The following is a 22,448-nucleotide window of genomic DNA, read 5'->3' on the forward strand; positions in this document are numbered from 1 at the left end:
TGGGAACTTTAGGTTGATAATTTATGTGTAGTTTTGAGTTACAATATATTTGAGGTTATTATAAGCACTTTGTGCTTGATAAGTAACACTTTCTAGTGATCTTAAAATAAATATTTTTTGATTTAAATCTATTAGTTGGCCATTTTGAAAATACATGTGATGTATCCAGACGACAGAAGAACCCAAACTAAAAAGACTGGGGTTACTTACCAGTAATTGGAGTTCTCTGACTGAAAATTTACTCCACAGTTCCACATATTTTGGAGTTATTCCCTTGTACCACCTCAAGGAATCGGGAGCTGTTAAAATGAGAATTTCCAGAATGTTGGCACAACCTTAAGGCATGTGCCAAGTGCTGGTTGATTCCCTTTCTGTGCAAGCCTTAAAAGCTTATTCCCCACCTCTGTAGCTCTAAACACACAGGGTATGATGTGTTTATGAGTATGGCTCTCCAAAGGAGCTTACCTAATCAAAGAACTCCAGTTACCAGTGGGATTCCTTATTTTCTCATTTTTATGCTAACAGAAATATATACTTTTTAGAAAGTGAGAGCAGTATCAATCATTCATAAGTCAAAGACATAAGAGATACATAGACTTTTTTAGTGTGATTATTACAGTGTTGTATATATTATATTTCTTACCTTGAGCTTGCAATTTTCTTAGCAATTTGGCATCTGTGTTATCTAGAAACTCAGCACTTCCCACATTTGGAGGTCGACCCTTCCGACGTCTCATCCTAGATTCCTCTCTTGCTCGCTGTCTATCTGGATTTGGTGGTCTTCCTCTACGGCCTTCCATTGCCCTGATACGGGGAATGACATCCTCTTCTTTCAAAAGACACCACTGCATTCCCTTTTAATTAACATTTTATAGAAACAATATATTAAAAACGAAATAAACATAAGGGATCAACAGATCAGAAAATTCTAGGTCAATCTCTGGTATTCTTACTTTAATGACTTCAACTTTAAATACATAGAGAGATCTATATCTATAAACATATATTTATAAACATATATATCTATAAACACATAGAGATATCTCAATCACCATTTCTGAACTATAATGACCATAAATTTGGCAGATATTTGAAAATATTAGTTTTGTGATGACACCCATATAGATTGTTTTCATGTGTTATCAGTTCAACCAATCATGAAGCTATCCAAGTAACAGAAGGAAGTTTCTCTTTATAGAAATAGTATAGCTAATAAATCAAGGAGGAATGTAAAAGTTACAATATCAACATTGTGCAATACCTGATGAATTCATCGATCTAAGACTTGAACGTGAATGGCTGGCAATCACCAGAAACAGAGACAAATAGACATCAGCCTCCTGATGGAGGTTACTCCATCACTTATAAATTAATATTGCCCCCCTCAAATAAATCAAGTCTAGGTTTGATCAAGTCTGGGCCTACTATAACTTTACAGGAAAAATAGGATAAAAAGTGTATGTTAAACCACACAGCAAAATCCAGTCTGTGGGAAATTCTACAAATTACCCAGTTTCTTCAACAAATAAATTTTAAGAAGTTAAAAAAAAAAAGCAACTATAAGATTAAAGGAGTCTTAATAGATGTATCAAATACATTTTATCTAGATATTGATTCAAATAAACTTCAGATAATTATCATAATTAAGGAACAACTGAAACTGAACAATGCCTAACATTTGATGATATCCAGCAATTATCATTTTAAAGTGTGATAATGGTACTCTTGTAGTAAACAAGAGTCCTTATCTTCTAGAGATACACATTGAAAAATTTACAGACAACATAAGATGTTTAGATTTGCTTCAGCAAATTATGGAAAAGTAGAAGTAGTTGGAGGCATAAAACAATTGGGCATATGATAATTTCTAAAGATGATGATGGGGTACATGGTATATATTATATATTTCAGATTTCTCATTGTAAATCCCCCAAAAGGAACACATACAGTAGCATAACGCTAGTGCATTATAGGAATAATCCTGGTTGGTGCATAGATACAATCCGCGTCTGGTTTTTATTATCCTCCATATGTCCGTCAAAACAAATACACTGTTCTATAACCTTATCTATCGTCCTTGGTAATATGTTCAGATATAAGAAAAGCATTCTTTTAAAATAATCCTTCTAAAATAATTGTTTTATTATTTCTTACTTCTTTTTTTTAAGAGATAATTCCTTCAGTGTGAAGGTTAAGGATTTTTAAAATACGCTTTTTTCTCAGAAGAATCTTAAACTAGGAATTTAGCTTGAACCACTCACTGTAGGCAAGTCTGCAACCAAAAACAATAGAAAGTCCTTGAGTTACATTTTATGCCATGATTCCTAATCTGGGGCCAAAAGACTATGAATATCTCATTCAATGGGTAGTAAAAATACAAATACTACTCGTGCTACCATAATGGATGATAGTTACTTCCCACATTCCAAGCACTGTTTGTTCCAGGCATTTTCAATACATTATATACTTTAATCTTCTCAACAGCTCTAACCAGTAAGGTGAGTTTTATTGTTCCTACATGAATTTAGACCCAGTAAGATTAAATAATTTCCTGGGGGTAGTGCGGCAACAAGGAACAGAACTGTATTTCAAAACTGGGACTAACTCTACAACTTGTGCTCTTAACCACTACCTGTACTTAATTGATGTTATCAAGATGTTTTTATACTTGGTAATTGACTGATCACACTATTTCAGCCATGAAAGTGTGGCCAAGATTATGTCACAGCAGGACTTTGTCAAAAAACTAGTGCATATAGTCCATATTTTTGTTTAAAATATCTATATAATTTTTCTCAGTAATTCTCCTGTGAAAATAATTTTAAAAGTTAATTCTGAAGAAAGTAACATTTTTTCCTGAGATTTCAAATGAAGTCAATAGGAACAATGTTTCTAATAACTGCATTTTTATGCCACAAACTACTAAGAAGGAAGCCATCAAAACAATTTTATGTTCACCAGTATGGGAAGCTTTTGATTAGTTTAGGTTTTCATTTTTTTCTATTATGCTCTTAGGCACCACGGCAGCATGCATCACATAAATTGAAAAATATAAAAGTGACATTCGTGACACTTGGAGTAGAAGAGAGAGACTAATAAAAGAGTCTGTAGAGGAATCTGCATTCAGTTTTTAAAGTATCTTATTAATAATAAAGTCAACTGTAGCCAAGATTTAAAGGGTTTTATCAATTTATCTTTTTTATCCAGTTACAATTTTTACATAGTTACGTTTATTTGGCTAGATAAATATACCTGAGTCAAAAGAGGAATAGATTATGTTGGTGCCCAAAATTTACCAGACAAATATAGTGACATTATCATTTACATTTTTGCTCTTGGCACTTATAAAGTAAATACTTGCCAAGGGACCTGCATATATTGTGCTACATATATAGTCTTCTGACTCCTGGATTTTAGAAAACGAGAAATGGAACTGTTAGGAAAATTTGAAGCTTGAATTACAGCTTTAATTCATTGAATACTCAAAATAATTGTGAAGGGGGGGAAGGAGTTTTCTCAATAAGATTTTCCTCAGAAAAAGCAAGTACAATTTATATCACCTGATTTATATGCTATAAGCTTTTTTATCAATCAGAAATTATGCATCAAAAGAGAATTAGCTTATTATTTTTTCTTAATTTCTAAGACTAAGAGTGTAAACAGTTCCCTGAAAATAATCTTTCTTAACAAAGATTTGAAAGATGTGGACAAAAAGAAAATAGATTATCAACATGATGGACATGGTGACAGATCAGTTCTACTTTATCATTATAACTCTGCTTACAAGAGTTAATAATTTCAATCTTGAGCAATAACACCTTCATTTCTATATATACTACAGAGATAAGAAAAAAGATTTATGTTTTATTTCAGAAGACTGAACAAAATAATTAAGATGAGTAAATAAGTACACCATACAATATACAGTGCAATGCATTATAAAAGTGCCACGTAAGACTGTCATGTATTATAAAAAGTTTCCACTACTTAAATATTTGTTGAGACACCTACTTTGTACAAGGCACAGCAGTGTCTAAAGGTAAATGAGAATCTTTTCCCCAAAAGGACCAACATTTTTAACTCAGGATCTCACCCTACTCCAATGCAAGGACCACATGCTGAGTAGTAAGACATTTGAAAAAGTTTAGAGGTTGGGACAAAAAGTTGTCTGAATTGTCCACCTATAAAATAATGATGGTCTGAATTAGGGCTTAGGAATTAGAGCTGGAAAGGAATGTGACTATATTGGCCCTTAGGAGGGAGAAGTACCTGGATGTAAAAGAAAAAAGTCTGAATGGAGACCAGAAAGGTGATTAAAGTAGTGAGGTTTTCTTCCCAACCAAAGCAAAGACACAGGATGGAAAAATACTGAGAAAACCTACAGATAAAATTTCTTTCTCTTAGTTATTTTATACCTTGAACACTAAATACAACTTAAAAAACCATTTATCTCAAATGAGTAAGTTTAAAATATTTTCTATTTTCAGAAATTCAAAAATGGTATGAACTCTAATTTAAATATGACTTTGTATTTCCATATTTCTATTTTTTTTAAGGATTTTATTTATTTATTTGACAGAGAGAGAGAGCAAGCACAAGCAGGGTAAGTGGGAGGCAGGGGAGAAGCAGGCTCCTTTGTGAGCAAGGAGTCGAGTGTGGGGCTCCATCCCAGGACCCTGGGATCATGACCTGAGCCAAAGGCAGACACTTTACCAACTGAGAAACCCAGGTGCCTCCCAACATTTCTGTTACTCTTCATAAAAGATACTCTAAAGTACAGTTGGACACCTCATGAGCAATTGGTCTGTTTTCACGTTATCTTATAGACACTGAATTATCTACCCAGGATCCTATACTTTCCTGAAAGCTAAGTCCATCTGTGGTTTGCCAGCAACATGTTCAGGTTTTAATGAAATGCACTCTCAAGTCTCAATCTTGCTTCAATTGGATATCATAACTTGTCTTTATTTTCCTTTTGTTGATTCCATTTTGTTTGATTTTATATACCTACATGCTAATTTATTTTGGGGGTAAAGAGTATATAAGAAATAAACCAGTCCATCAAAAGTCAATTCACTGAGTAATCTATTTGTAAAGTAACTGAGTTTTTGTTTTGTTTTTTAAGCTGAGTATCACCAACACTTTGCTGTAGTAATTTCAGCATGGATTTGCAGTCCTGGGCCATTAAGTGTCCAATTCCCATGTTAACACTTGAGATGTCTAATACTTTTCCAATGCTCAATGTTATATAAGTGAATGGAGCAACTTTACTCATATTTTTCTGGAATATGACCTGTTTCTCTATCCCAGTCCTTGCCTCTGGTAGTATAATAGCTGAGGGGACTATTTTAAATCTGGATTAAGGTATTTGGTCTGACAATTTTAGTTTTGTTTTTTTTTTTTAATCATTTGGTGAATTGATCATTTACCCGACTGATTTCTGGGTAAGTAATTTTCAGTAAATGTAACCACAGCTCAAATAAACAAAACAGATTTTTTTCACTACCTTTTCTTTGTAAGTGTACTTTCTGAATCCTTTACTTCCTAAAAATTAATTAAAAACCTTTTCAAATGTCCTACATAAAAGGGAACTGATCTTAAAGACATCCTTTGATCTCTATCCTTCACATTACATTAGGAAATTAAGGCCTAGAAAAGGAGGCCTTAGTTTTTCAAAGTAACATAGGATGCTGAATTACCCTGTCAGGAGTCTAAAAAAAATCTTAGGGCACAAAAAAATTGAGGGCATCAAATATTTTTGACAGAACTTCCCATTTTAAGAAAAATGTTAATGTTAATATCATGAGAAAAATCAAAATTTTGTTGAATTTTCTTCCACCTATTTCATACTTTAGCATTATGTCTACTTTTAGCTACTTTACAGTGCCAGAGATAGGTAGTGGGAGCTTCATGTACCACAAACTTTACAGCATTAGGGATTCTTAATCTACTGTAATCATATAGTTTATTAATATCATTTAATGAATAACATTTCAAAGATGTGAAAGAGTAAGATTATCTATGCTGGGGAGATGTTACCTACTAAAAACCATTGAGAAAGATGTCGTTTGATACAATTATTCCACAATGCTGGCCATGCTTTCTAATTACAGTAGGTTACCCTTTAAGAGCCATGATCTTCAAAAACCTCTTAAGCTCTACACTTGGGATTCATAAAGTTGGCCTCCTAGTAGAGGTCCTTGCCTAGCCATCAAAAATCCTACCTGGTAAATTAGTGACATAAATTTTCAGTATTTTAGATTTCTGGTACTGATCTTTCATGTTCTCAGTGTCCATATATGCCCACAGCTATGTTGCATTAGGTGTGACAGTTAACAGCAGAGTTGAATTAGAACCCTGGTTGTTGACTCCCAATCTTTTGTTCTTTACTTATATGAAATAATTAGCAGCATTACAATCTTGCCAGAGACTGTGTGTTGTCTGCTTTATTGTGAAGTCTCCCTATATTCCTTACTAACAAAATCCTGATTTTTGCTGGACAGCATTGTGCTCAGCGTTTTTATCTTCTCAAAGCCAGTGACCATAACTTCTATGTCTTTTGTACTCTTCAGTTTCTCTACAAACACTAGTTTTGTTTTGTTTCTTCAAAGCCAGGATTTCATTTCTGTAGTTTTTGAAATGTGTTCACAGTTTTCTTTATGGAAAATGCCTTTAGGGAAAATTTATCTGGAAGAAAAATGCCTGACATATTAAGTATTTGCCACAAATATTTATTGATTAAATGACTAAGAAAAAAGGCTCTTTACAGTAAGAACCTTAAATATTTTTCTTTTCTCCTACCCTTACACCATTAAAGAGAAAAAAAATCTTTTTGAAAAATATATATCTTGAATAGAAAAGGCAGCATTTCCTAAGTCACTTTTAACTTGTTCCTTCTTTGCTTCTTTCCTTTTCTTTGTTTTGCTATCCTGAATACAGTAAACATTCATTAATCTATGCTAATGAACTTACTGGTTGCAAAAATAAACTTAATTATTACATTTATGCTTAAATGTTTTCCTTTCTACAATTCACCAAAAATGCTTTCAAAGTAGACAATCGTATATTTCAAAATAATCTGTGTCATTAATAATTTGTCTTGAAGCCTTCATATATTCCTAATAGAAGTGTGGAAAACTTTTTACCTAAATACCTTATTTAGGTAAATAAAAATAATCTTATTTTATATTTACCAAAATATGTTCAGCTCATCCTAACTGTCTATTATCCTTGACACCCAAAACCAAAATAAAACGAAAACGATAAATATTAGCTTCAGCAAGTTCTTTATAATGTGATAAAGCAGAAGTCTGTAAGAAATCTATTTACCTTATCCTCTTTTCAAAGGCATTTCACTGGCTAAAATAGTTAACAGAATTTCATTACAAGGTAGCCAGCCAGTTAAAGCATGGCCTTATAAGAGGGTTCATTTTGTTCCATGAAGCCTATTATCCCTAAAATCATTGTTTTCACAGAAGCCTGCAGGAAGTGATTGGCATATAAGTATCAGAAGACACTGATAAATAGCTGAGTCTACAAATCTCTTACCACATTTTGTAGCCTGAGATGAATAACACTGATAATGAATAGATTAACGGTCCCCCCCCATTTCTTGTGTCAACTCTATTTACTTTAAGCAAGGGCTTTTCTTTCTTACTTTGTGAAAGCAATCATTAGATTGTTGTACTTTAATGATAAACTTACTTAAATTTCAATAAACATAAGGGCTCACACTTATCATATTGTATTATGTGCACATTTTCAGATGTTTGCAATATTTTTCAGATGTTTGCTCTTAGCAAATATAGTATGCATATATATATATATATATATATATATATTCAATCTTTTTTTTTTAAAGATTTTATTTATTTATTTGACAGAGAGAGATTACAAGCAGGCAGAGAGGCAGGCAGAGAGAGAGGAGGAAGCAGGCTCCCCGCGGAGCAGAGAGCCCGATGCGGGGCTCGATCCCAGGACCCCGAGACCACGACCCGAGCCGAAGGCAGCAGCCCAACCCACTGAGCCACCCAGGTGCCCCTATATATTCAATCTTAAGCTCAGAAATACCTTGAGTGCAAAATAACTTAAAATAACCATGGTTCTCCACAGCAGACTAGAATTATCTTTTAGTAGAAATTATCATTTCTTAAATTTTATTTGTAAAATATAGAGCTTTGCAATACCACTGCTGAAATTTTTGAAATACCTTGAACTAAATCAGAACTTACAGAATATTGGTTATTTTTGATAACTTTACAAGAAAAGAGAAAAATATGACAGAGAAAATATTTTTGGGGGGCACGTGGGTGGCTCAGTTGTTAAGTGCCTGCCTTCAGCTCAGGCCGTGATCCCAGGGTCCCAGGATCCAGCCCTGCATTGGGTTCCCCGATCAGCGGGAAGCCTGCTTTTCCCTCTCCCATTCTCCCTGCTTGTGTTCCCTCTCTCGCTGTCTCTCTCTCCATCAAATAAATAACATCTTAAAAAGAAAAAAGAAAATTAAAAAAAAGAAAATATATTTTTCAATGCAAATGGTTTATTAGTAAAGTGACTAAGAATCATAACAAATCTGCAAATATAGCATTTCACTTGCTATCAAACACCCAAAACAGGTAAACAAAGCTTGGAAAACTGTAGCAGTAATATTCAAAATCATTACGTAAAACCTCCATGCATTTGGAAAACTGAATGCTTAGCTTATTAGAAAGGGCAGAAGAATATATTTTTTAATAGAAAATTGTTTTTCACATTGTATGAAATACAAGCAAATTTTAGAAAATGTAAAACTACAAGAAGTAGAAAGAAAAAAATGATCTACTATACCACCAACCATTACATCTATCATTTTAAAGTTCTGACACATTTCCTCCGAATCCTTCAATATACAGTTTTGGTTTTCATTATCTACACAGTCATCATTCCCTTTCCACAACTTGTATAAAGGCAGACATATTGTAAAAACACACAGATCACTTCTGCATAGTACCAGTGGCTTAGCCAAACTATATTTCACATCTTCCACAAAATTTAGGGTAATCAAATTATCACACATCATAGTTACTCTAACAAAAATATATAATCTTTGTTCATTTTCATAGAAAATTATCACAAAATTATATACATTTCTAATGAACTATATGCTAATACATATTCACCATACAATATATGGAAATGTATATGGTTCTACAATTATACAAACTATATACATTTCTCACTAATTAACTGAACTTTTTTTGGATTACTTACCTTTAATTGTTGTTCTCTCAAAGTATCCTGAAACAAATCCACCTTGCTAATTTTTTTTAACTGACAGAAGTACTCTCAAAATTGCTAATATGTTCCCTTAGCAGTCTGCCGAAATGCTGGCAGCTTAACATATTTGGAATTTAGTAATTCATCATATTTCCTTGATGAACTGATCTCTCAACAAAGTAATACACATTTGGAAAACACTGATTATGTTTAATAAAAAGTGAATGGATGTCAAAGAACATTTTAGTCTGCCTAATGAAGCTTTATAGATTAAGTCTAATTATCACTGATACAAAACTAAAAATCCTTTATGTATTGAACAGCAATTAACTTTCCTCTCAGAACAAAAATCTATTCAACTTTAAAACATAAGGATATCTTTGGCATAAATAAGACAAGTCAGGATTTATACCATGAGTCAAAAGATTAAAAAATGTCAGAATTTTAAACTAAAATTATTATTATCGTCTAACTTTTTTGTGTTACAAAACTGATCCAGTATATATGGAAGTGGGTATAATAACAAATTCTGAGGATCTGTTTGACAACAGATTTAATCTACATTTAAATTTTTTTTTATAAATAAATCATTAAAAAAATTTTTTTCAAAGATTGTATTTATTTACTAAGAGACAGAGACTGAGAGCAAAAGAAATCAACGGGTCTTTTCCCGTTGAGAGGGGAAAGAGGCAGATGGAGAGGGAGAAACAAACTCCTTGTTGAGCAGGGAGCCTGATGTGGACTCAATCCCAGAACCCTGGGATCATGACCTGAGCTGAAGGCAGACGCTTAACCGACTGAGCTACCCAGGTGCCTTAAACATTTTTTTAAGTTTAAAAAATAAACAGAGAAAAATCCTAGAAAATATTTCAGTAAAGAAGCTGAGCCTCCGAGAAATATATTTTAGCATTTTAGAATTACCAGGAAAGAAACAAGTAGAACTGGACATAACTTGTTCCTTAAAAAGTCATGGATAATAATGAAAATGGGTTATATGGTGAAGGTAAAAGAATACTGTTAGAAACCCAAAATTCTAGTTATGTCTCTACCTGGTTGAGACTGTGTGATCTTGGAAAATTCCCTTAATGTTTGAGGTCTCAAAAAAAAAAAACAACCTCCTGCAGAATTAGGAAGGCCTTTTTTTATTTCTCTAACTATAAAATTAGAGGGTAAGATAAGATGGAAGAACCTGCCAACTCAAACTAGAAAATATTTATTAGAGAAAACATTTCTTTCTATGCATTATAATAGGCCAAAAGAAAGAAAGATCCAATCAAGAAAGAAAATATCAACTTCAGTTGGCTGAGCAATTTAATCTTTTGAAGTATGTTCAAGCATATGATCTCATTTTAACCTTACCATAATCCTATGAGGCAGAAGTAAAATTATTATAGTCTTTACTTTGCGGACAAGGAAACTGAGGAAAAAGGAGGCATTATTTTGATGTTTGAATTCACGAAGTCTATTTCATAGATTAACAACAATCTAGGTCTCCTCACTCCTTAACTAGGTCCTCTTTCAATGGAGCTGATAAAGTTAAAGGGAATAATAAGCACATGCCGCTGAATCCAAGTAAGAAACAAAAGCAAAATCCTACAGGAAACACAGAGGAAATGAAATGTCTCTGGTGGGTTCTTTGTGCTGATTGGTAAGGTTGTATACTTAACCCACAGGCAAAAAGGGAGTTGTGGTGATATTTTCAGAAATCTATACAATTAACTCAAAAATTCAATTTCTGTAAAAAGCAGAAATTTCACTTACCTAATATTAAGGAAACTTCCCTCACTTCAAATTACCAAACTTGTGACAATGGATCATGTAGCATGGCATAATTAGATGGACAAGATCCTTCCATAAAACTAAGGCATATTTATTCCCCTTTAGACTGACTTCTAACAACATATTTTCACTATTCAAATTAATTTACCTTTAAATTAGTTTACCTTTCAGGGAACTAATGTTTTCCTATATTTCACGGGAACATGCAGATACTTTTATACCTGTATAAACTGTAAAATTGTTGACAAAATAAATAAACAGGAAAATACTGACTTAAAAAACTTGAAAAAGACATCTATTATGTCAAAGCTCCTTGTTACTGGAATATAGTAAATTGAGGCTTTGGTGAGTGTTAACCACAAAGTTATATGTATAGCTATATGAATTAACTAACAAAAGGCAATGCTTCAGAGTGTAGTGAAATTTACTTCATTTAGGTTATGGTACTACTTTTTGGTTTAAAGACTATACTTTTTAAAAAGTGGATACCTGCGGTCCATCTCTGGCTTCATAGAAGTCACCCACTCTTATTTTTGCACTGAAGCTGAAATTGTCCCTTGAGATATCCATTATTCCATTTCTGCTGAGATACTGAAAAAATCACATATTTTTCCACTTCAGGTTTTAATAATTACAACCCAGCTTTGATGTAGAGCTTTCTTCAGGACACTAACGTTTTGCATATTCTATCAAGGGGCTATGGATTTAGAGAAGATCAATTTAAGTTAAGTACATTTAGTCCCATACAAGAGAATATTTTGTATCAAGGAACTTTATCTGAGAAAGGAGAGCACCTTTTTCCATAAACATGCTTAATAGGCACCAAATGTATATTCTTTGGTGAAAAGTATGTACCTTTATTACTTCAGGGTATTGCCTAAGTTTCTTTCCACATGGAGCATAATATGCTACTTCTCCTTGAAGGCGCCCTCCAAAGTTTCTTATTCTTGTCTCTCTTTGCCAGCTACACATAACAGAAATAAGGGTTATAACATATTTAGTTTTAAGAAAGCTTTAAAAAAGTTAAGAAAACATGCTTTTTAGACAACATAAAAAATACAAATAAAACAAATATAAATCTCTAATCATACAGCTCAGATACATTTATCATTAAAGTTATTTAGATTTTTAGTTACGTGATTCCACTAAAAATTAATCAGACTCAAGTTACAAATATTAAACTCTGTTACATTTCTTAGAAATCATTAACTGGTATTACTTTGGGTATTCGGACAAATTCAGTAACATGTGTCAATGTGTAATCATTTTTTACACCTGAGAAGCTTTAGGTGAAAAGAGTACCATAAACCTGGCTCTCTGCTCCTTGAGGATCATCTACTTCGAGTGTAAAACTTCTCAGTTCCAATTAGACCATTTTAGCCACACTCTGCTCAAGTCCCCCACTTTTGCCCACTGTGGCTTTTACTGTCCTTTAATTCTATCTTTACAAAAACCTCTCATACTCTTAACTGTGTCTCTGCCCTCCCCTCTGCCAAATGATTTTCTCTTGCTTTTTTTTTTTTTCAGTTGTAGTCCCACTGGCTGCCTGATCCCATCCCAGCTCTGCCATACCTAAACGGTGCAGTTAGCCTTAATTTCGGTTTTCTGATTTATCAACTTCTTTGCCCTTCGCTCTAGCTCTTCTGCTCTAATAAATACTATGCAGTATATTCAATTCTTTTATGAATAGCAGAGAGTGAGGTATAGTGAGAAATCAAACATACATAAATATGTGGCAGCAAAGCAGAAAGAGAAGTCTTATTTTGCATACCCATATTCCAAAGGAATACGCAGTTCACGCTCATCTGTTACTCTTCTTCTTTTGGAAGTGCCTTCAAGAAAATTCAGCCAGTTAACATAAAAGATTAGTTTATATAGATGACAAGTTTTCGATAGTTTTGAAACTTTTCTTTAAATAACACATCTTAATAACTTGAATTACTTAAGGTATTTCTGCAACTCGTAGGTTACTTTTAGATGATGTGCAACAAAACACACTGTACAGAGAATTTTTTTTTTCTCTCTTCTTTGGTCTGCATGACAGAATAACTGGTCTTTCTAAAGAAAATACAGTGGAAGGTAAAAATACATAGCTTTCCTCTCAATTTGTCTTTAAAGAAATAGCTAAAGGAGGAGGAGGAAAATTGTAGATAGAGGTTTCAGAAAACCAGGTACAGTTGTTTTCTTTGAGAATATGAGTTTTAAGATGCTGGAAAAATTTCAACAGCTGGCTCCCACACTTAAAAATAATATAACTTCTATGTTCATATAAATCCATAGTCAAAACTACTACTAGATCTTTTAACCGAAAGTACAAAAGAATAGGATTATGATCGTACGCAAAATTCTTCATAGACAGCAGCCAAGTTTCACAAATGCAAATATGTGCTTCTTAAATTAGTAGAATATCATACTGGTCTGTGGCAAATGAAAGCAAAACTAGACATTTCTAAGAAAAGAGTGAAATAAGTAAGGCAACATGATATTGTCCTATATACCTCTATATTTTCTTAGCTATTGAAACAGAAACAAAAAGTCCTTTTGGAATATTAATGTAAAAACTTTTAATAAAGACCTCTAAAAGTTTATAAAAGGTCAAATAGAAAAAAAAAGATGTGGCATGTTAATGAAAATACTGCTACTCGCTAACTCAAATGACCTTTGGCTATGTGTTGGGCAGATATGCAACTGTATCTTAAGTAACCACTTTTATAAAGTACAAAAAGCTCAACTGTTAGTCAAATTCTAAATTCTAGAGGCATAAACTGAACACAAAAGCAGGAAAATATTCGAAATCAAGAGCTGTCTGTCACCAACCAGGTTCTTAAACTGAAAGCACAGAATAAAAATGGTAATGGGTCATACCCTTGGAAAATACATGCTGACCTTTCTTAGCCAACCTTGAATCTAGCTGTAACACTTGATTTCAATGAGGTCATCCCCAGAACACTGTATAAATAAGAATTCTTGCTATGGTCTGACTTCTACTTTACAATAATAAAAATAAAGTGTAGGTACCAGAGTGTGGACTTGAAGTAAGTGTGGAAGGTGTGCCAAGAAAAGCAGGTGACTGGGACTCAGAACATAAGGCAGCAGGAGCAGAGCCTGGGGCTTTTGCTATGTGGAGGTTACGAGGTGTTGAGTGAGCTGTGAGACTGATGGAAGGGCTTTTGACAGAGGAAGTTGTTTTATTCAGTTTCATTGAAGTTTTCTCTCCTTCAGTATCACTATCTGATTCATCTTGGTCTTTATCATCATCATCATCTTCTTCTGATCCTTCTGTATCTGATTCTGAATTACTATCTGATTCTGGGAAGTAAAAGAAGCATTTGTATATTATAACTAGATAATCACCAACATTTGCAGTTTGTATCTAAATGGAACAGTTTAGGAATCCGCATCTGTGATTGAACTCAACTGAGTGACTTTCCTGAAGAGTTCATGTAAAAATTACTATCTAACAAGCTATCTGAGTACAGTGTATGCAGACTACAAATTCTCAGAATCCTTTGTTAAAAGTATCGGTTTTACTCAACACTTTAATCATAAACCAGTTCTTCTCACATGACGCTATTCACATGACGAGTTCTGCTTAGTGGTTTCAAAATCATTTTTAGTTTAATAGAGAAACTAAGGTATAGAGGGAATAGAATTGATTCTTTAAATTAATAGATTCCTATAGCTTAAGAAGTATACTAGGTTCAATATAAGGAAGAAAAGTCTAGAACTACCATCATTCTTTCATGTGGGCCTTGAGGTAAAAGAAAACCATTTTCTGAGAGATTCTTGGCTTTTCTGGCTGTATTTTATTCAGGTGCAAGACCTCATCAGGCTTCTTAGGCTTCACAAAAGACCAGGTTGCAGAAATGATTATGTGGGATCATTTAATGTTTTAACAATTTAAGTTTGGTCTAGGAATGTAGTCCTATAAATACATCTCTTCCTATAGATGGGCATTATTTATTCCTGGATTAAACTCGATAAACACAGGCTGATACTTGCAATGTATTTCAAAGGTTCTCAGAATAACAATTTTTGTGGAATCATGTTTTGTGTAGTACCATCTGCCTATGTTGAAATTTGTTATAAAAATTGTCTTTGAAAGTTATTAATAACGATATTCATACTTGATCATGCAAAGTTGTATTTATGGGAATCCCAAGAAAAATATTATTTGGAAAATTTGTTCTTACCCCCCTGAGCAAGTAGGTTGTTTCTACGTTAGACACTTTAAATTGTATAACTGACTGTATTTTCCTATTCATATTGACAGCTAGAAAATTTACCACTGGACTTATGGCTGACCATAACAAATCCAAATATTTTTATAATATGTATTTCACCTTTGTATATAAAATTTAAGTTATCTTATATTTTATGCTTTCAATCCTCTGTAGAACAATGAGGAGAGTTAAGGGGAAGAAAAACAGAAAGAAATTTAAGAAAAAAAACAAGCAAAACAAGAAAGCAAATCAAAATAAAATCAAGGAGCTCTCTACTTGTTATTAAATAAATTCTGTGTTCCTAATGGATAATTCACAGCGATTTAGGATTTTGGTGCTTTCTAAATGACTGACTACAAATTTATGTCCTTCATTCAAAATATCTACTGATACATTTAAATAAGTAGCAGAAGAGATGAAAAAGAAAGGACAAATGAATGGTCATGAATTAAATGAAAATTAAGCAAATTTGTGAAGTTCATTATTAATTTATGCATCATCTATATTCATTTAAAGTTTTTATTTGTTTACTGTTAAATGAGTAACAAAGCTGAGAATTTAACTCAGGATTTCCAATTTCAATCACTCCCATATTTTACCAGCTCACTATGGACAGGCTCACAGCTGTGTGAAACACAGGGAATGACAATGACTACAAGTCTGTGAACTAAGACCTCCTTTAACTGTTTTGGTCCACATAGCATTTAGATAAATACTTCAAATTTAAAAATAGAAAATAACCTGATTGGCTGTCATCAGATTCATCATCTTCATCATCTTCCTCATCTTCTTCCTCATCATCTTCTTCTTCATCCTCGTTTGAATCTTCAGAATCTTTACTACTGGGAATGTCTGAATCTGTTCCCCTAAACTGTTCCACTAGAGATTTTGCAGGGTGAGGGTGAAGCTGTGTTTTTACTGTGTTTACATTATTGCTAACCACTTTTTCCTTCCCTTGAGGATGCACTATGGGAGAGGCGGAGGGTATCACAGTTGTCTGATTGCCAGCGGTCCTTCTCCCGGTTGTGCTCAAATTTACAGGTGAGGAAAAAGGAGAGCTACTTGCAGTAGCAATGTTTTCATTAATCTTATTCTGCATTTTAGTTTTGGTAGTAAGTGCTAGAGGAGCTTCTTGAATGACACTTTGAATAACTCCATTTGGTTGGTGATTACCTAAAAGTGCATTTGTCAAGAATGGATTAGGGTGGTTGTTTTCTACTGTTTGTTTTGGATGTGCTGGTGAACTAGAGGTTGCTTTTGGATTTGACAAAGCTGCAATAACCTTCTTCAAGCTCTTGGATGACTCTTGTTTCTTTAACTGCATTGGGAATGTCTGTTTATATTGTTCCTGTTGAAACATAAGTTAAAAAACAAAACAACAATGTGCCATAAAAACAAAGATTATTTTTATTTGCATTCTATATCTGACAACAGCTGCTCATATACAAATTTAAATCACAATATGCACGTGTTTAAAATTACTGGCATTAATGACTAGTTGGCTGCTGAATCTTGGCTAGACATATGTTTAAAATTCAATTGGCCTTTCTCCCCTCAAAACATAGGTTTCTTGAGTACCCCTCTCTCATTATTATTGCTCCCACTGTCTCAATAACATAAATTTGAAACTCGAAAAACATCTTTTACTTTTCTCTCTTCCAAGTCAGCCATATCCCTATCTCATTAAAACATTATGCAAACTTAAGCTGTACCATCCTTTCTTCCCACATAAATCCCAATATATGCTATATGCCAAATGCCAATGCCAATTTTATCTCAATTTAAAGCCTTTACTTTGTTACATGAGCTCCTCGGTTAAAAGTTTTAGTGTTTCCTCTCTCATTAGCAACTTTATAAAGCCTAAATACTTAATTCTATTACTCAAATGACTTTTTTTTTTTTAAGATTTTATTTATTTATCAGAGAAAGAGAGGGAGAGAGAGCGAGCACAGGCAAACAGAATGGCAGGCAGAGGCAGAGGGAGAAGCAGGCTCCCTGCCGAGCAAGGAGCCCGATGTGGGACTCGATCCCAGGACGCTGGGATCATGACCTGAGCCGAAGGCAGCTGCTTAACCAACTGAGCCACCCAGGCGTCCCTCAAATGACTTTTCAAGTAGGCACTAATACAACTTTCTAGTCAAACGGGACTATTTGCCATGCCCTATGTCATATTTTCACTACCTCCACATTTTGCTATAATAACTTTCTCTGTGTAAAACGTCCTCCTCTTAGGGCACCTGGGTAGCTCTGTGGGTTAAAGCCTCTGCCTTAGGCTCGAGTTATGATCCCAGGGTCCTGGGATTGAGCCCCACATCAGGCTCTCTGCTCAGCGGGGAGCCTGCTTCCCTTCCTTTCTCTGCCTGCCTCTCTGCCTACTTGTGATCTCTCTCAAATAAATAAATAAAATCTTTTTTAAAAAAATTACTGATTAAAACGTCCTCCTCGGGGCGCCTGGGTGGCTCAGTGGGTTAAAGCCTCTGCCTTCGGCTCAGGTCATGATCCCAGGGTCCTGGGATCGAGCCCCGCATCGGGCTCTCTGCTCAGTGGGGAGCCTGCTTCCTCCTCTCTCTCTGCCTGTCTCTCTACCTACTTGTGATCTCTATCTGTCAAATGAATAAATAAAAAAATCTTTAAAAAAAAAAAAAAAAAACGTCCTCCTCTTACGAATCTCAAGCTGATGAAATCTTGTTCCTTCTTCAAAATTCCACCCAATAAGCTTTCCATGTTTGTTACAGCCAGAAGCACTCATTGTCTCTATCCTTTGAACTCCTATTTGTTACCCAGTACTATCTGCAGCATATATGATATAAAGCTGTTGGGACTTCTGGCTCAACATTCTGTGGGATCTACCTTGGAGTACCTTTAGCACATTAGCAGTGAAAAATGTGTAATAAAACAGTTTAGAAAAATTATACTTTTCTTGGAAAAAACTGATTTGTAAGCCATTAAGCCATAAAATTTACATCTGTACATAAGAAACAAAATATTATTTGGTCCTCAGAATCTTCTTAAAAAGAATAAAATCATATGAACCTTATTAAATATATATAATTAATATATAAAAACTTGAGCAGAGGGGTGCCTGGGTGGCTCAGTGTGTTAAGCCTCTGCCTTCGGCTCAGGTCATGGTCTCAGGGTCCTGGGATCGAGTCCCATGTCGGGCTCTCTGCTTAGCGGGGAGCCTGTTCCCCTTCCTCTCTCTCTCTGCTTGCTTCTCTGCCTACTTGTGATCTCTGTCTTTCAAATAAATAAATAAAATCTTAAAAAAAAAAATAAAAAATAAAAACTTGAGCAGAATGATTAAAGTATTTTAAGTTACTAGAAATAAAACTAAATTTCAGAAGGAAAAATCTGTAATGAAAATGGTTGCCTTAAAATTAAAATCCACAGTGCTGTCAGCTTGGAGCAGGGCTCTTAACACTCTAGTAGGCAGAAATTTGTGGTGGGCACTTCAGAAGTATACATGCAGATGGAATACAATATAGAATTATGTATTAAATCTTGTACAGTAGCAGTACTAATAAGCAGTATGCAATTCCTATATAAACTGCTTTATCTTATTTAACATCTTTAGTGTATCACTTCACTTTGTAAACAAAGACTGTCACATAATAACTCATACCTAAGGCAATGCTTCACAAAAAGAAAGTACTTAATTAGTATTTATTCAGTGAATAAAATATGGAAACTTATGCTAAATAATTGTGTTTACCTTTTAAAAAGAATTTTAAGGCAAAATTCTTATATAAAATACATTAACATACTTAATGTTACTTAATATTTATATAACAGAAATACTGTGTATTATATATAAGTAAATATATAATGCACTTACCTTCATATTTAATATATACTGGTTTAAGTTTTCAGCAGAAAAATTTAGCATATTTTCATTTCTTAGAACAAAATTATGACATATAATCATGTTGTACTCTTTTTTTATAGGTAATAAATTTTCCTTCTAAATACATAGCATCTAAACAATCATGAAAACAAAAACTTGCCCTTGAGTTTTATATTTTAATTTTCTGAAATTGCTTCTCACTCCATAATTCTAAAGACTCACTTTCCATATATTGACACCTTAAGATTTTCAAAAATACCCAAAGACCAAAAGAGTAGTAGCAGTTACTCTTTTAAAGCAAATATGTTGTGCTTTTTGATATTGGGGGTGGAATATTAAAAGGAGGAAGGAAGAAAATTGAGAACTGCACAGCAGCAAATGTCTTGATGTTCTTAGATAGCCCCTTGGATGACAAGAGTATGGGAAGACAGGTTTGAAACAATCCCCTACCTCCAAGTTCTTCTTCCCCTAGCCCTTGCCGGAGTCTCTGCAGTCCACAAAAAAAATCCTCTAGGTAAAATTTGATAAAGAAAATTCACTACTGGTATATAAATCCAATTAATGTATATTGATTTGAATTAAATGTCTATAGTATAAGTGTATGGAAAGAACCAATGATTAGATAATACTAAAAAAAAAAATCACAGACTAGTTGAGGAGGCAGATACATGGAAGGTAACATGAAATAGAGACTATCATAAGAATAAAGCAAAATTCTATATGTTCTCTGTCATATAAAGAAAGCTGATTAAGAAAAATATTTATAAAATACACTTTAACTCAATACTAGGTACCCTGAAAAGTAGATTAAGTCATTTAGAGTTTAGTCTAATGTGAAGATCCATTCAATAAAATATTTCCCATGAACTACCATCATCACTTCAGAAAAACAAAATTATTTCATCTTAATCATAGGCTTTGATATAAGGATGACCTTTGTTTAAAATCCTTCTGCTCTTTACTTGTTCAGTGATGTTAGCAAGTGACTTAATTTCTCCAAATCTTAGTTTCTTTACCTCACACAATTTTGGAAGAATTACATAAATTCATATGTGTAGGAAGTCTAGGTTGGTTACATTTATTAAGCAAGTGTTTAGTAAGTGACTTTCTAATAGGCAGTCATATAAAATTCTTCAAATAAGAAACATTTAAGAAATTCTATGAAAATTGAGAAACCCTTCAAAATGCAAGTAACTCATGGTATGCTCTATAATTTATCGTAAAGTGGGATACACATTAATAAAAAATTAAAGTAACTCAAACAGTGTAATTTTTAGTTTGCATAATTTACTCATGGAGAGTCAATAATAATACCTCCTTATGATTGAGCAGTGCATTATAAGTTATCATATGCATATGCATACCATTGGTCATTCCATTTATTTATTTTTTATTTTTTACCTTATGTTTTTATTAACATATAATGTATTATTTGTTTCAGGGGTACAGGTCTGTGATTCATTAGCCTTACACAATTTACAGAGCTCACCATAGCACATTCCCTCCCCAATGTCCAACACCCAGCTGGTCATTCCATTTAGATCAGGGATTCTCAAATCTGGCTATATATTTGGAAGCTTTTGATTTATGCAATTACTTAGTCTTAACACAAGATATCCTAATTTCATTGGTTCTGAGGTGTTATTCTTTTTTTTTTAAGTTTTCCAAGTAATTCTAATATATACTTGGGCTTGAGAACGATTCATTTAGATTCTCAAAAAAGCCATACTTATTCAAGTCTTTTTTACTTTGACCCTGTTCTTAAATTCTTCACAGCAAAATAAGAGTTAATAGACAAGGACACTGTAACATTTTTTTAGAAAGAAAGGCAGCATAACATACAAGGATTCTAGTGCTACTCTGCCCAAATGTGCATTCTAACTCTATCACTAACTAGCAGTGTGATCTTGGGGGAATGATTTAAACCATATGAATTTCAATTTGTCTGTACATGGGCATTATAATATTAGTAGTAGGTACAGATGTTAGTGTCCAATGAGTAAATGCATGTTCAGCACTTAAAACAATAGCTGGCAAATAGCAGGAGCTGTGCAAGTATTATCTAATGATTAGGAGGCCTAATGATAATTTTTGTAATCAACAGACAGGATACTGTGTTCAAACATAATATATTTTCTCTAGTTAGATTGGTTCTAGAATAAAAGGCACTGGTCATTTAATTACTAGAATTCTACTGGACATATGAATGTAGACTATGTAATAATACAAAATCAATAGCAAGAAAATAAAGAGAAGGAAAAAATTCTCTGATTAGTGGTTCTGGTATTTGTATAAATAAAATACCTCAAACTATTTTGTATTTCATATAATTTGTTAAAAATAGCAAAGGAAATCTCTAACATAAATAAATAAATCTTTAAAAAAAGTCTTTAAGAAAAGGGCGGGGCACCTGGATGACTCAGTTAGTTGACAGGTCTGACTCTTGGTTTCGGCTCAGGTCATGATCTCACGGGTAGTGAGACTGAGCCTGGAGTTGGGACACTGATCTCAAACAAAAGTAATTGTGAAGTATATCTTATTCAAACATACTGCTCCCCTTACTACTAAATCATTATACCTGGGGAAAAAAATGATATGACTGTGTTGCCAAAAATATACTAAGCAGATAAATATGTAAATATAAAATCAGGGAAATCTAGTTTTCTGATGTGCAAATTCTATTCCTGGTAGCTAATAAAGTATGGAAATAAGAGGAGAATTTAATTTAAACTTGTATATTGTAAGACTATATAAGAGCTCTTTCTCTAATGATAAAATTCTTCTATAAATAATTTTTCACTCACCCGTTTGGATCGCATTTCACTGGTCAAAGGACTAGATTCTTCAGAGGTATTTTTATTCCCTGCTTTAAGTACATCGGGAGAAGGAACTATGAGTTTCATGTAAGTTTCCTTTTTGGCTTGATTTACCAAAGATAAAGGTTTCACATTGGACACCAATCCCGTAGACTGTATTACACTTGTGTGTTTGTTCACAGATTCCTCCTTTGCCTGAGAGCTTTGGAAAATAAATGGAAGCTGCTGTGACAAAACCTGAGGCTGCTTCTGCTGGGATTGGAATGATGAGTGAGTCTGGGATTCAGACACAAGAGGTAATGGCTGGTGTATTCTTTTTTCCTGGGCTTTTTCAGTTGCTTTCTGTCCATCTGCTTTTAGGTCTGAAATACCATGTAATAGCACCTGTAAATAAAAATAAAAAGGAGACTTCTCAATATCTATTAAAACAAAGACTATCAAGCAGTAAAACTTGGGAGAAAAAAGGGTATTCTAAAAAGTGCTAATGATTTATAATAGTTATATAAAGCTCACTAAAAAGTATAGCAAATGTTC

General features: G+C 33.5%; 1 protein-coding gene across 7 annotated transcripts in view; it reads right to left on the minus strand.

The window, feature by feature from the left end:
• LOC111143279 (bromodomain adjacent to zinc finger domain 2B) overlaps positions 1–22,448 on the minus strand; it is a 313,123-nt gene that overhangs the window by 81,869 nt on the left and 208,806 nt on the right. For 4 of the 7 annotated variants that reach the window (XM_022496948.1, XM_022496939.1, XM_022496931.1 and 1 more), the window contains 7 exons: positions 21,903–22,298; positions 15,996–16,602; positions 14,050–14,340; positions 12,803–12,863; positions 11,887–11,995; positions 11,521–11,622; positions 644–854 (listed from right to left, as the gene is read on the minus strand). In XM_022496948.1, the coding sequence (XP_022352656.1) occupies positions 644–854; positions 11,521–11,622; positions 11,887–11,995; positions 12,803–12,863; positions 14,050–14,340; positions 15,996–16,602; positions 21,903–22,298 (1,777 nt within the window). Of the gene's footprint in view, positions 1–643; positions 855–11,520; positions 11,623–11,886; positions 11,996–12,802; positions 12,864–14,049; positions 14,341–15,995; positions 16,603–19,548; positions 19,587–21,902; positions 22,299–22,448 lie in introns of those variants that run through there. The other 3 variants (XM_022496964.1, XM_022496956.1, XM_022496922.1) reach the window with 3 other exon arrangements.

Source organism: Enhydra lutris, unplaced genomic scaffold (genome assembly GCF_002288905.1).
Source record: "Enhydra lutris kenyoni isolate GAN:26980312 unplaced genomic scaffold, ASM228890v2 scaffoldscaffold1, whole genome shotgun sequence".
Taxonomy (NCBI): domain Eukaryota; kingdom Metazoa; phylum Chordata; class Mammalia; order Carnivora; family Mustelidae; genus Enhydra; species Enhydra lutris.